The 15,006-nt window shown below is 44.2% G+C and overlaps 1 protein-coding gene across 1 annotated transcript in view; it reads right to left on the minus strand.

The window, feature by feature from the left end:
• The window catches only part of RNF17 (ring finger protein 17), a 191,098-nt gene that overhangs the window by 53,977 nt on the left and 122,115 nt on the right, over positions 1-15,006 (minus strand). Inside the window, exons 22-24 of the mRNA XM_068266942.1 lie at positions 13,129-13,249; positions 9,066-9,177; positions 684-884 (exon numbers count right to left, since the gene is read on the minus strand). Coding sequence (XP_068123043.1) covers positions 684-884; positions 9,066-9,177; positions 13,129-13,249 — 434 coding nt within the window. The remainder of the gene's footprint in view (positions 1-683; positions 885-9,065; positions 9,178-13,128; positions 13,250-15,006) is intronic.

Here is a 15,006-nt window from a genome sequence, read left to right on the forward strand (position 1 = left end):
TCAATGGAGAAGTCCCTAGTGCTGGGAAAGATCAAGGGCAAAAGGAGGAGGGGATGGCAGACAATGAGATGGCTATATATCAAAGTATCATGGAAGCAACAAACATGAGCTTGAAGATAGAAGGGTCTGGTGTGCTGTGGTCCATGAGGTCGCAAACCGTCAGACATGACCGAATAGAGATTCAACAATAACCCGAGACCTTGAGAACATTAATGCAGTGAAACGTGTAATGCAAACAAGCCCATACAATTCACACAAATTTACAATATAATGTGCCAAATAGATGATCCATCTCCATTCGAAAGCTGCACACTGTCAACTACAACTGAGCACAAAGCTTTGACATGTGCTTATTCATGCTCATGTGCAATATTGATGGAAACAAAGAATGAGCTGTATAATTAATGTGGTGTTTTCTAGCTTTTCCGAAGCCGGACTGCTGCTATGGACAACAAATAAAGATTTCTATCTAATGCAATCTAAAGAGATATGAAAAAGTGGTCATTTAAAAAATAAACAAACCAGAATAGATCTCATATTTCTATAAAACAAATGCGCTGCCTATCGCACATCAGTTTTCTAAACACATCAATGAACAGTGAACATGAAGCCAGATTGTGGAATAATCTCGTATGCAAAAAACAATTTGTGAAATAAGATCAGTTTCATAGGTGAGTGTTTACCTCTTGATGGTGTTCTCGGAGGACAGCCACTGCACAAATATCTTGCTGGGAGACACCACATGACTGATGAGCACATCAAGTTCTTTGCTCTCAAACACAGACATGGCATCCATGCGCTTCTCCACTGTGTCTAGAGACAAGTTGGCCACTGGATCCCAGACTTCCTTCAGAGGCAGACGAGGATCAACCGAACCAGGCGTGCTTAACAGGAATACACAGAATATTAACAGAAAAACTACCACGTCTCGATCCCTTTAATGTTGACCATCTTATTTTTAGAACGAACAGATACCAGTTACAATGAGCTAGGTCATCAGTTTGGCCCACGTGTAAAAAGGATACAGGGGAAATGTTGGGCACCGGAAAAGTGCTAGTAGAATATTGGTAAAATTAACAATGTGTCCATATCCCATTTAACTTTACTCCTGAGTTTTCTCTAAGGAGATCATTTCAAGCATTACTAATAAACATACCTAGTTCTCCCCATGCAAGAAATTACTCCATATAGGTTTGATGTTACTTTTTCACCTACTTTTTTTTTTTTCAATTACAGAGTGATGAAAAGCTATTTTTAGACGAGGTGAAAAAAAAAATAAATAGGAGAAAAAGCCCCAGCTGCTTACCTGTAGCCGAGTTTCGGCGAGTCCTCCAGGACGGCTGCTGCTGAGACATTTGGATGTCTGCTACCCACCTGGAAACACCTGAAATATTTTAAATTGATTAATTGCCTGTGAGCCCATAAAGGAACTCCACCCTCCTTACATCATCAGTTTATTACGAGTATCCATTCATTTATAGTTATCTTTTTTTTTTTTTTTTTGAACCATGAATATTACCTCCCCCGTATATATACACATACATGTAACTATATATATATATATATATATATATATATATATATATATATATATATATATATATATATATATATATATATATATATATATATATATATATATATACAGGGGTGGGAACTCAGGCAGCCGTCCTGGAGGACTCGCCGAAACTCGGCTACAGGTAAGCAGCTGGGGCTTTCTCCCATCGTCCTCCAGGACGGCTGCTGCTGAGACCAGCGAGAAATTTTACCTTAGGGAGGGATGATGGCCTGTAGAACCTTTCTTCCAAAGGTCTGGTCCTGGCTTGACAGCAATTCAACTCGGTAGTGCTTGATAAATGTCGTTTGATTTGCCCAGGTTGCAGCTTTACAGATCTGGTCTAAGCTTGCCCCTGATCTTTCTGCCCAAGATGTTGCTAATGATCTTGTTGAGTGTGCTGTTAAAGTTGTAGGAGGTACTGCGCTAGCAGACTTATAAGCTAAGGCAATAAGTTCTTTTACCCATCTTGCAATCGTACCCTTAGATGCCTGTAGACCTTTACTTGCCCCTGCATAGGTGATGAATAGATGGCTAGATCTCCTCCAATCTTTTGTACGATTTAAGTACATTAGGATTGCCCTTCTGACATCTAAGGTACTCCATTTCCGTTCCCTATCATTCTTAGGATCTGTAGAAAAGGACGGAAGAACTATTTCCTGTGACCTATGAAAGGATGTAGCGACCTTCGGTAAATAGGCTGGATCAGGTCTAAAGACTATTCTGTCTTGGTGTACTACCATGTATGGATCTTTAATGGATAAAGATTGGATGTCACCTATTCGCCTAGCCGATGTAATGGCGACTAAAAAAACCACTTTTAAGGTAAGGAATTTAAGTGAAGTTTGTGCTAATGGTTCAAACTTGTCTGACGTTAAGAAATCAAGAACTAACGATAAGTCCCAGGGAGGCACTAACTTCCCTGGCACCGGTTGGGATCTAGCAACCGAAGTAAGAAAATTTTTAACGAAAATATTTTTTGACAATCGTCTATTGAGAAGTCAGTCGAGAAAAACTGAAAGGGCTGACACATGAACCCTTAACGAACTGATTGCTAGTCCCATATCTACACCACTTTGTAGAAACTCCAAAATAAATTTAAGGTCATTTGAGGTGACCCCATTCTTTTCTTTCCAACTTCCAAAAGCTCTCCAAATTTTTTCATACTTTTTCCTCGTCGTTAACTTTCTGCAATTAACCAACGTGGTTACCACTTTCTTTGAAAACCCCTGCCTCGTTAGGATAGTCTCCTCAGTATCCAGGCTGTCAGGTTCAACATTTGAGGGTCCGGATGGAATTTCCCCTCCTGAACTAAGAGGTCCGCCCTGCTGCCTAGGTGCCACGGACCCTTGACCACTAGCTGTTGAAGAAAAGGAAACCAGGTCCTTTTGGGCCACCAAGGACCTATAAAAATCACTTTGCATTTTGAAATTTCTATTTTCCTCAACACTCTGGGAATTAATTTGAAGGGTGGAAAAGCGTACAGGAGTCCTGACGGCCATTCCACCGTCAGTGCATCCAAACGATTCTCCGGCATTGTTGGATGCAGCGAACAATAATCCTTTACTTTTGCATTGTGTGGACTCGCAAATAGATCGATGATTGGCTGCCCCCACTTCTGTACTATTTCGAGGAATATTTGTTGGTTGAGCTGCCATTCTGCCTCCATCGTCATCCCTCTGCTGAGGGAATCGGCCCACCTGTTCCTGACCCCCCGAATGTGTACTGCTGTAAGCGACAGTGTATTCAACTCTGCCCAAGACATTATGTCCAGCGCGAGATCTCTCAGATCCTTCACTCTGGTGCCTCCCTGTTTCCTGAGGTAGGATACCGTGACACTGTTGTCTGAATATACAAGGACCTCCTTCCCCACTACTTGGGCCTGGAGATGACGTAATCCCAGATTTACTGCCATCAATTCTCTGTAGTTGGATGATCTGTTCCTCATCTCCTGATCCCAGGCTCCTTGCACCTGGTAACTTAAATAATGGGCCCCCCACCCCCAAATGCTGGCATCCGTGTAAAGCTTTGCTGGGGATTTCTGGAGCCATTGTCTCCCTTGAGACAAGTGCTGTGGATAACTCCACCACTGCAGAGACTCCTGGACATGGTCTGGGGGAACTGCAAATTTGTCTAAGGAAGCTTGCTTTTTGTCCCAAATTGACAGAAACCATTCCTAACCCGTCCGTGAATGGGCTTGAGCCCAATCCACCGCCGGAAATGTTGCAGACATTAGCCCCAGGAGAGACATGGTGTCCCTTAGCGACACTCTGGTACCTCCTGTGAATGTCTGAACTTTTTGAATTATCTTTCCTATTTTGTCCTCTGGTAAATAAACCCTTTGCGACTCTGTGTCCCAAAGTAATCCTAGAAAGATTTGTCTCCTGGTTGGATTTAGCTGGGATTTTTCCCTGCTTATAATCCAACCCAATTCTGATAAAGTTTTGATTGAAAAATCTAGATCCTTCTTTAAGGCTTCTTCTGAACCTGCCAGAAAGAGAAAATCGTCTAAATACGGTAGAACCCTTACATTGTGGAGGTGGAGGAAAGACATTACCTCCGCCACTATCTTTGTAAAAATTCTCGGGGCGGACGAGATCCCAAACGGAAGGGCCCGATATTGGTAGTGGCATACTGACTCTCCGAACCGGACTGCGAACCTTAGAAATTTCTGATACGCCGGATGAATAGGAACGTGGAGATACGCATCCTCCAGGTCTAACGTCGCCAGAAATGCTCCCGGCCAAATCGTATTTCTGACGGAGGCAATGCTTTCCATGCGAAACCTCTTCTCCACAATGTAAGGGTTCAAGGGCTTTAGATTTAGTATCATGCGGAACTTTCCGGATGGCTTTTGGATTAGAAAAACCCTCGAATAAAACCCCCGAAAATGATCTTGTAGAGGTACTCTTTTGATTACATTTTTCTGTAATAGCGAAATTACCGACTCCCTTAGTGCTTGCGCCCTTAACGGGTCCCTCGGTACTTCCGTCAACAGTCGGCTGGGAGGAGGAAAGGAACTGAATTCGATCCTGTATCCGGAACAAATTATGTCCCGAATGTAAGGACTGTCTGTGATTTTTTCCCAGGCCGGGAAAAAATAACTTAGTCTCCCCCCAACCCCCCGATAGTCACTTTCCGGGTTTTGAGGGAGCGGGTTGGGGCTTGTTAAATAAAAAGGAGCCCCTACCCCTTCCTGAGTTATAGGACCATCTTCTGGACTGAAAGGAACCCCTGTTAGAGGATCCCCCCCTTGAAGGATTCCTTCTGGTTGGAAAAGGTCTTTTAAGAACCTTTTTCCTTTTATCGGGAAACCTCTTTCCTTTGTCTGATGATCTTTCCAATACAGAATCCAGATCTTTACCAAATAATAACTGCCCCTGAAACTCCATTGCACATAAATTGTGTTTTGATGCTGAATCTCCCTCCCAGGCATTTAGCCAAACTGCCCGCCTAGAGGAATTGACTAGGGCTGCGGCCTTAGCCGAGGATCTTAGGCTTTCAGATGCTGCATCAGCCAAAAAAGCCATAGATTTGGAAATAACCGGTAATGACTCTAAAATCTTTTCATGAGGGGTGCCTGCCACTAAGTGACTCTGTAATCCTTCAATCCATCTCACCAGGTTCCTGGCCAGACAAATTGATGCAATTGCGGGTCTAAATGAAAATGCCACTGCATCCCATGCGCGCTTAAGTAAGACCTCTGCTTTCCTGTCCATGGGATCTTTTAGGGCCCCAGCATCCTCAAAGGATAAATCGGAATTTTTTGAGTACTGGGCCAATGCTGCATCTAACTTGGGACATTTAATCCAAGGCGTTTCCTCATCCTCTTTAAAGGGAAAACGTCTTTTAAAGGACCTGGGAACAAACAAACGTTTTTCCGGGTCCTTCCACTGAGATTTTATAAGCTCTTTTATTGAGTCATGTATAGGGAAAACCTTTGTAGGTTGGGCACCCAATCCCCTATAAATATTGTCCCGAACAGAAACAATCGGACTGTCAGTCTTAATTTGTTCTGACTCATACACCGCCTTTAAAACTTCCTCTGTATCTTCAGCAGAGAACAAATATCGTGACGGTTTTACCACCTTAGATTTTTGGGAACCGTCAGAATCTAACTCAACTGCTTCACCTTCCTCCTCAGAATTTTCTGAGGAAAATTGAGCCCCCCCCGGTAGGGCAAGGGGACCCTGTGCCTGCTGACCTGACGGGACCTGTGATACTGAAGCCTGAGGAGAACTCTGAGGCACGTTCTGCGTTATAAAAATAGAATGATTGTCTGAATCCGCCGTATGGGAGGATGAGGCAGTTGACCCGACACCCTGTATCTGAGGTTGTTTTGCCTCTACTGCCAGGGCTGATCTAAATGCAGTGAATGTATTTGAAATTTCATCCTTTACAGATTTCATTAACTCTAATAAAGCCTGAGTAGTTTGTGAAGTCTCTGCAGCCTGACTAGCAGGCTGTTTTGATTCTGCATAACAATCCCTACATATATTTTTGGTTGCCCCCTCCTGCAGCCTTGCATTGCAAACCCGGCATTTAATTCTCTGTTTGGCTTTCTGCAAGAAAAAACAACAGAAAAACAATCTTCCTCAATAACAAGCTCTACATAAACGGGGTTGGTAGAGGTTATATATGTTCTTAACATACCCTTGGGCTGTTACCCGTTTTGCTTGGGTCTCCCGCTGGGGTCTCATCGGCTGCATTGTCGGAGGGCTGCGTCTGCTCCATTGCAGCGTGAGCGGCGTCTCCTCGTGGCTAGGGGAAGTGCGCCTTTACCCAGTCGCACTTCCTGGTGCAAGACGCCGCCCAGAAGTCTCGTCTGCCACCAATCAGCCGCTAGCGGAAGTGATGCAGCCAGCCCGACGTCTCATCCCGCGAGACTTCGCCACCGCTACTTCCCTCCTCACAGTGGAGACGCCGGAATCAGGGCGGAAACGTCGGCTGATCAGACCATCCCGGCCTGAGACATAGGAGATAGGTAGGACATCCCCCAAAACTCTCCTACCAGGCTGAAACAACAGTTACCAGCCCCAGCCAACATCTAGACAGTAGATAAAACTACTCTATGTAAGATATGGGCGCCCCAGGCAAAAACCCATACCATTCACAACATAATAAAAACCTGACCTATCCAGGTGAATCCAGTGGGTGAATGGGAAACAAACAAAAAACTGATGATGTAAGGAGGGTGGAGTTCCTTTATGGGCTCACAGGCAATTAATCAATTTAAAATATTTCAGGTGTTTCCAGGTGGGGAGGAGACATCCAAATGTCTCAGCAGCAGCCGTCCTGGAGGACGATGGGAGAAAGTTACGTGGATCAGCGCCATAGTCCACTATTGGGCAGTGATTATTTCAATACAGTACAGTAAAAAAAATATCAGTGGATTTTTACTGATGTTTTACTAGTGCTAAACCTATTCTCTCACACAGGTCCCCCCACAACCAATGCCTAACCCCGCTCCCAATGCATAGCCTAAACTGTTCTCCCCTCCCACTGATGCCTAACCCTAATCAACACCCCCAATGCCTAAAGCTGAGTACACACGTACGATAACGATCGTTCGAAAACGAACGATAACGACTGTCGGACCGATAATCGTGCGTTCCAAATTTTCCAACGATCTTTTTTTGGACGATAACGACCGTTATCGTTCAATCCGACCGATCCAACCCGGCGGATTTTTTCGAAAGATAATCGTTCAATCGTTGCAGTGTGTACAAAGATCGTCCGATAATGATTATCTGTGGAGTAGTACGCATGTTCTTATTGCCTGTCATAACGTCACTTCCGTTTGCGCACGCATTTTTTTATCGTTCGTCGTTCAGTACTTTATACTTATATCGTTCACGTGTGTACACAATCGTTCATTACGAACAATCTTTTCGGTCTAATTAGAATATCGTGTAAACGTCACGAATCGTTCGTAATGAACGATCTTTATCGGACGTGTATACGAACCTTAAAGGGAACCTAAACTGAGAAGGATATGGATTTTTCCTTTTAAAATAATACCAGTTGCCTGACTCTCCTGCTGATTCTGTGCCTCTAATACTTTTAGCCACAGCCCCTGAACAAGCATGCAGATCAGGTGATCTGACTGAAGTCAGACTGGATTACCTGCATTCTTGTTTCAGGTGTGAGATCCAGATACTACTGCAGCAAATTAATCAGCAGGAGAGTCAGGCAACTGGTATTGTTTAAAAGGAAACATCCATATCCCTCTCAGTTTAGGTTCCCTTTAACACTAGCCGATCTCCCTCACTGATGCCACACCATCCAGATAAGATTAAATAGGGCTGAGCCCTAATAACTCTTCTTGCTTCTCCTGTCTTATTTCTCTGTTATTAGCAACGAGTAGTTAAACACTTGAATTCAAATACAGTATACAAGGTAAGGAAACTGAAAATCAGTGTTAGGCCCCCTGGCACACTGCAAATCCGATTTGCGATTCCGAATTTGCAATTCTGATTCTCCTTGGATGCTATCAAAACAAAAAGAACAATGCAGCATTCAGTGCCAATTAAAAATTGCAAATCAGAATCGCATGTAAAATCGCGTCGCGTCAAAATCCCAAATAGGAATCGCATGTAGTGTGCAAGAGGCCTAAGATTAATCCTAACATACAGCACCACAGAATATGTTGGCACTTTATAAATAAATAATCTATAATGCTGGACTAAAGGTATTACTTTTAGCTGACCTGGAATTTAAATTTAATGATTACCATCAGACGGTTCTGAGTTTTATAAAGTAGGTCTAAACTGAAAAAAATAAGTTGCCTGGTATTCGCCATAACTATACAGAAAGAAGCATGCCTGCTACTCAACCAGTTGTTTTCAGTCTTGTGCTGAATGTTGTGCTCTCCATGCTACTTGCATTCTGGCGAACAGTGCCATGCTGTGGCTGACACTTACTGCTGCTCCAAACTTATGCACAAGCCAAAATAATTTACTGCTTCAATACAAAACTTATGCACATGGCAAAATAACTGTTTTTACCAGTATTGTATATAACGCCATACACTGGCACAGCTCTGGCAATGAATGTCACGGTTTTTACATCTGCTTTTCAGTACTTTTAAACATGTGTCCCTTTGCTGCATCTCCGCTCCAGGCTGGTCTCCCAGAGTCCACCAACCCGACTAGGTCGGCAGCCTCTGCGCATACCTGCACCTCTCATGATCGCACTCACGTAGCCGGGAACATTCTGCACAGTCACAGAAGTACTGCCTCTGCACACAAAGCTCCCGGCAACATAAGCGTGATCGCTAGCGGCGCCGGCATTCGCAGAGGCTGCTGACCCCGCTGGGTTGGCGGCTGCTATGGAGGGGACCCCGAGAGACTGGCTGAGAGTAGAGCTGTGGCGAGGGACACATAGCCTTCCAGGGGCTGGAGGAAGCCACAGGTAAGTAGATCTCATTTTGTTAAAATTGCCCGATATTACCTTTAACCAGAGAAAACAGTCAAGGGAAGGACAAGGGAAGGAGTTGGGGGATACTAACCGAGGAATAAATTCTGCAGCTGTCTTTTGAACCAGAATGTTGTTAATGCTCATCACATTATCTGGACTTGTATCAAACAGTTCAACTGACAACTTATTCTCAAGAAGAACACCTACAAAAAAAAAAATTAAATATTTCAATTTTGTATTTACTGATATGGTTTTTATATTTAAACATTTACAAAGCAGATTGAATGTATTTGTTGTCTCAGTGGCAGCCTGAAAGTGACCCGATATGAAAATACATAGACTGATGATTTATTGCATATATTTGCATTCAGGTTATGTTTCCTTTAAGCATCTATGCCTATGAGTGTCATTTTACGAACAGTGCCTGAGGCGGGGGTCCGCCTTCACCGCCTCATTGGTCCCTTGGCAGAAGAGTTTGGTCTGCACTCTGTAGACCTGCCCGTCTGAGTGCACACGCAGTTTCCCATCAGGTCTTGGGGCTGTGGTCCTGCCCTTTCGAGCGCACATACAGTTTTCTATCAGGTACTATCTCGCGGTGTCGGTGAGCCACAAGAGGATGTCGTCATGGGTAGGGTGGGCCAGTTCTGGCGCAGTGGGGAGGTTTGGCCAACCAATTAGCTTAAAGGGGAACTCCAGTGAAAATAATGTAATAAAAAAGTGCTTAATTTTTACAATAATTATGTATAAATTTGCTCATTGCAAAATCTTTCCTCTCCCTGATTTACATTCAGACATTTCTCACGTGGTGACATTTTTACTGCTGGCAGGTGATGTCACAGGAAGGAGCTGCTGCTTGCTTTTTTTGGCAGTTGGAAACAGGTGTTATTTCCCACAATGCAACAAGGCTCCCACAGTGTGATGTTGGTACCTCAGTGCTGTGAGGCGCTGACATCACACTGTGGGAGGGGTTTCAACACAAAATCAGCCATACAGAGCCCCCTGATGATCCGTTTGAGAAAAGGAATAGATTTCTCATAGGAAAGGGGGTATCAGCTACTGATTAGGATGAAGTTAAATTCTTGGTTACGGTTTCTCTTTAAGGCAGCACATTTCCGATCAGGTCTGCTTGTATACGGACATTACTGATTGGACAATTTGTACAATGAGATGTGATTGGATGCTGCAAGCTACTCTGGGTATATAAAGCAGTAAATGTAATGTGCCAGTCCGCATACAGTTGAGCTTGATAAAGGAGCTAAGCACACCGAAACGTCGCAAATTATCACTGTATGTGGCATTTCTAATAAAAGAGCAAAACTAAGTCGATGGTTCCGGCCTTTACTTATTTATGATACTCATTTATCAGTGAGGTTTACTCTATTCCCGACAAGGTACCCACATGACAGAAGCTGTCACTTCCATGCCTAAAAATTAACTCTTGCAGGCAGCAAAATAAAACAACCTGGTTATTAATATGTCTTGCACTGTGCATACGCGCTTTTATCTCATGTCACATGTCGCCTCGGGTACACTTTCAGTCATCAGGTCAGGAGACTTCACAACTCTAATGGTAGAAACGCGTTTAATGCAAGGAAAGTAAACGAGATTTCTCTCACTGTCCTTCGTTCTCCTGTTGCCAAGCACCGGCCCTCCATAGATTACAGACAAGAGGTTGTTGATAACCTGATCTGGCCGCAATCCTCTTCAGGCACAAACACGGCTGTACTGCTAATGCGCAAAGTATAGTTACACCTGTGCAGTAAGTGGAAATGGCTTGTGCACAAGCAGCTCAGAGCTACGGCTCAGGCGAGGCCATGCTACTCTGCAGGCATGGTCACACTCGTACCAGAACAGGAGTGTTGCCTCAACCAGCTGGAAGGTCTGTGAGCAGCAACAGAGGAAAGCAAGGAAAGCCTCAGGATTAGAAGCTTCGCTCTCTTGGCAAATATGGGTTTTTGAACAGGAGCTTTGGCTCGCCACTAGGAGACTGCTAGCCGCCTATTTACATTGTACAGTGCTGCGATCTACGGCAACGCTGTACTGGGGACAGTAGTGGCACTCGGCTGTCCCCTGGGGAGGCTCAAGAGCGATCGGCTCTCATAGGCTGATGCCTATGAGAGCTGAGCACTGGGATTGGTTGCCGGGAGAGGAAGGGGGATATATGTGCTCAGTTGTATGGCTCTGCAGCGAGCCATTAAAGCTGCAGAGCACCAATTTGAAAAAAATAGCCTGGTCACTACAGAGGGGGGTGGGGGATGGGGGTGTGTAAGGCTACGGTCCACAAGTGGTTAAAGTGGACCTGAACACAGGACAGAACAGGACAGAAGGAAAGCAGAGAGAAATTCTCCCTTATCTGTGACTAAGCACAAGCTGTAATTTGATCCCTCAGCTTTGCCAGGTGACTGCCATGGCAAAGAGCTCATTTGTAAACACAGGATGTTAACAATAATAGGTCTTCTTCCCTGAAAGCAGTAGACAAGTAGACAACCAGCAGAATTGCAGGATTTTTATTAGCTGTAACAAAAATGGTTTTATATATAGTTTACTATGCTGTTGCTTATCTTTTATAGCAGAGAGGAAGTTCTGAGTTCAGGTCCACTTTAATAAATTGCAAAAAGGGGTTCTTAAAAACCTCTGTCTAATCAACAGTGCCTCTGTCTTATGCAGTTGGTGGAGGAGGGAACTGTGCCAAAGCAGGTGGCCCATAGCAGCAATGTTATGTTGCGCGGGGCACGTAAGAGTAATTGGGGGCGATCGCCGGACCCCGAATTAGACCTCCCTCCGAGTTGCGACTATTTGGAGGGAGAATAGTATTTACTGCCGCCGCGGAGTTTAGCCGCAGCAGGGAGTCGTCATTCAGCTCTCCCTGCGCCCAACTCACAGATGGCGTATTAAAGAGACACTGAAGCGAAAAAAAAACTATGATATTATGATTTGTATGTGTAGTACAGCTAAGAAATAAAACTCACAGATGGCGTATTAACCTTCTTGGCGCCGGAGGGTGCCGCTCAGGCCCTGCTGGGCCGATTTGTTTAATTTTTTTTTTGCTGGACGCAGCTAGCACTTTGCTAGCTGCGCCAGCACCCTGATCGCCGCCGCCGCGCGCCCGATCGCCGCTATACGGTGCGGCGCGCGGCCCCCCCCCCCCCAGACCCCGTGCGCTGCCTGGCCAATCAGTGCCAGGCAGCGCCGAGGGGTGGCCCGGGACTCCCAATGACGACCCGACGTCAGTGACGTCGGTGACGTCATTCCGCCCCGTCGCCATGGCGACGGGGGAAGCCCTCCAGGAAATCCCGTTCTTTGAACGGGATTTCCTGATCGGAGATCGCCGAAGGCGATCGAAGAGGGCGGGGGGATGCCGCTGAGCAGCGGCTATCATGTAGCGAGCCCTGGGCTCGCTACATGATATAGAAAAAAAAAAATAAAAAAAAAACTGCCGCGCTGCCTCCTGGCGTATTTTTTTATACCGCCAGGAGGGTTAAAGAGACACTGAAGCGAAAAAAAAACTATGATATTATGATTTGTATGTGTAGTACAGCTAAGAAATAAAACATTAAGATCAGATACATCAGTCTAATTGTTTCCAGTACAGGAAGAGTTAAGAAACTCCAGTTGTTATCTCTATACAAAAAAGCCATTATCTCTAGGACTTTCAAAGTTGTGGAGAGGACTGTTTTCTGACTTTTATTATCTCAACTGTTAGTTAACTCTTTACTTTTCCTCTGCTAGAGGAGAGATCATTAGTTCACAGACTGCTCTGAAAGAATCATTTTGAATGCTGAGTGTTGTGTAATCTGCACATATTAGAGAATGATGCAATGTTAGAAAAAACACTATATACCTGAAAATAAAAATATGAGAATATTTTCTTTGCTGCTAATCTTCTAGTAATTATTCATAGTACACAACCAATTCATTATATCATATTTTTTTTCGCTTCAGTGTCTCTTTAACAGGTATGCAACTGTGCTACCATTGCAAGATGTATTTATTAGTAAGAAAACATCACATTGTTTGCTGGTGAGTATATTTATCTAATTTCTTTAAGTGACCAATTTACCACCTGGAGCAGCATGATGCAGCATTACAGAAAGGCATTATGAGGAAAGACATTCTGTTTTTTGCAAACTCACAATGGAAAGAGAAGAACGTACCTATGGAAGAGCATCTCAGATGTTTACAGCACGTAAGGTCTTCAAATAATTTACATGCCTCTAAACTCCAGCGAGCTGCATTATCAGAAGGCTGAATATATGCGAGCCTGCAACAAATTGCCTGTGGAGTGGGAACATTTTGTATTAAAATAGTCAGATATGTATGCTCTACAATTCATATTGGCATTACATAGGTCTGCAGCTACTTTTTTTTATTACTTTGTGAAAATCATGGCAACAATCCCACCCTCTATCTCCTACCCTGCATCCTTTTGCATCCCGTGCTTCACTGTATTCAAATCTTGTATACCTCACTCCTCAATGTACTTTATTCTATTCTTAACATCACCATAACTCAGTCAGCTCCGTATCTTGAACCTCATATCTTCTAAACCAGGGTGCCCATTGCATAGATCATGATCTACAAGAAGATGGCAAGGGACTTCTGGGTAGATCCCACACCATCCACCTGAGTGATGTACATGTGTATTTACCTGGGGCTTCCTCCAGCCACCTTTCATGCCATTGGTTCCCTTGCCACATCCACGGGAGCACGACGGAGGTGCATGTGCGGCTGGGCCGTGCATGCACGACTGTTCAAATATATCCCCGCCAGGGGAGGATCGGAGTGGCCTGGGGAGACAGCGAGGGAGCCCATAGCCTGGGGCTGGAGGAAGCCCTAGGTAAATATAAACGGTTACATAGCATACTTTTCTGTTTTGTTTTTTTGTTGTTTTTTTTTACTGTGAGTCATGACTAATTATATTGTACCTTCTCCCTCTCTGTAGATCAGAGCTGTTAAAAAGGGCGCAGGTGGTGTCCTGTTTAAAAGGCCCGAGTGCATCCTGTAGCAGGGGCCACCCACTAAGCGAACTATGGCTACAAATATTTACTGCTACTATTTATAGCCACAGTTTGCAAAGCAGGCGCGCCCTTCTATACAAGAGATTTTTTTTTTGGGTGGGTGAGGTCTAAGGTTACGTGCGAGAGAGGGCTGGGCAGTTAAGGTTAGTTGCTCAACCAGGGGGTGGGGTTTAAGGGTTAGGCCCCACAAGGGGGGGAGGGAAGTTATGGGTTAGCCACCATCAGGGGAAGGTTAAAGGTCAAAAGTCGCTGTGGGAGGGTTCTGTGCAAGAGTAGGGGGAAGTTGGGTCATAGTATTGTGGCTGGATAGTGTAATAGTTAAGGACTCTGCCTCGGACGTAGGAGACCTGGGTTCATATCTCGGCTCTTCCTATTCAGTAAGCCAGCACCTATTCAGTAAGGAGTTCTTTGGGCAAGTCTCCCTAGCACTGCTACTGACTACTGAATGCGCTCTAGTGGCTGCCTCACAAGCACTTTGAGTCAGACAAGAGAAAAGAATTACCACCGATTTTTTACTATTTGAATGAAGTAGTAGAAGATCAGTAAATTTACTGTTCTACACCATTTTTAACTTCAGCAGGTGCCTTTTTCAAATGTATGCCTGTAAATTATTCCTTTTTCTGCATAACACATTACACCTCAATAACCTCTGCACTATAAAATACACCTCTCTCTGTAGTATTTTGTAAAATAAAGTTCAAATAAAAATAATAATTAAAACATTGATTACACAGAGTCCCAGATTTGCGAACACCCCATAAATGCAAAAATTGTTTCCGTGGGAACAAGTGAAAACCACTTATTGCCAAATTGAAAAAACACATTTTTTCTTTTGAATTTTTTGGCAAAAGCTATAAGGTCTTTATGCAAAAAATGTTTTGCTTGTTCCCACAAAGGTGTTTTAGGCTATTTATGCAAAACAGCCACATTCGTAAGTTTGCAAAAACTAGGCGAAATTTATGAATGAAAATTAAGGAGGGGGAAGGAAGCAAAGGTGGCACTGGAGACACAGGG

Source organism: Hyperolius riggenbachi, chromosome 2 (assembly GCF_040937935.1).
Source record: "Hyperolius riggenbachi isolate aHypRig1 chromosome 2, aHypRig1.pri, whole genome shotgun sequence".
In the NCBI taxonomy this organism is placed as follows: domain Eukaryota; kingdom Metazoa; phylum Chordata; class Amphibia; order Anura; family Hyperoliidae; genus Hyperolius; species Hyperolius riggenbachi.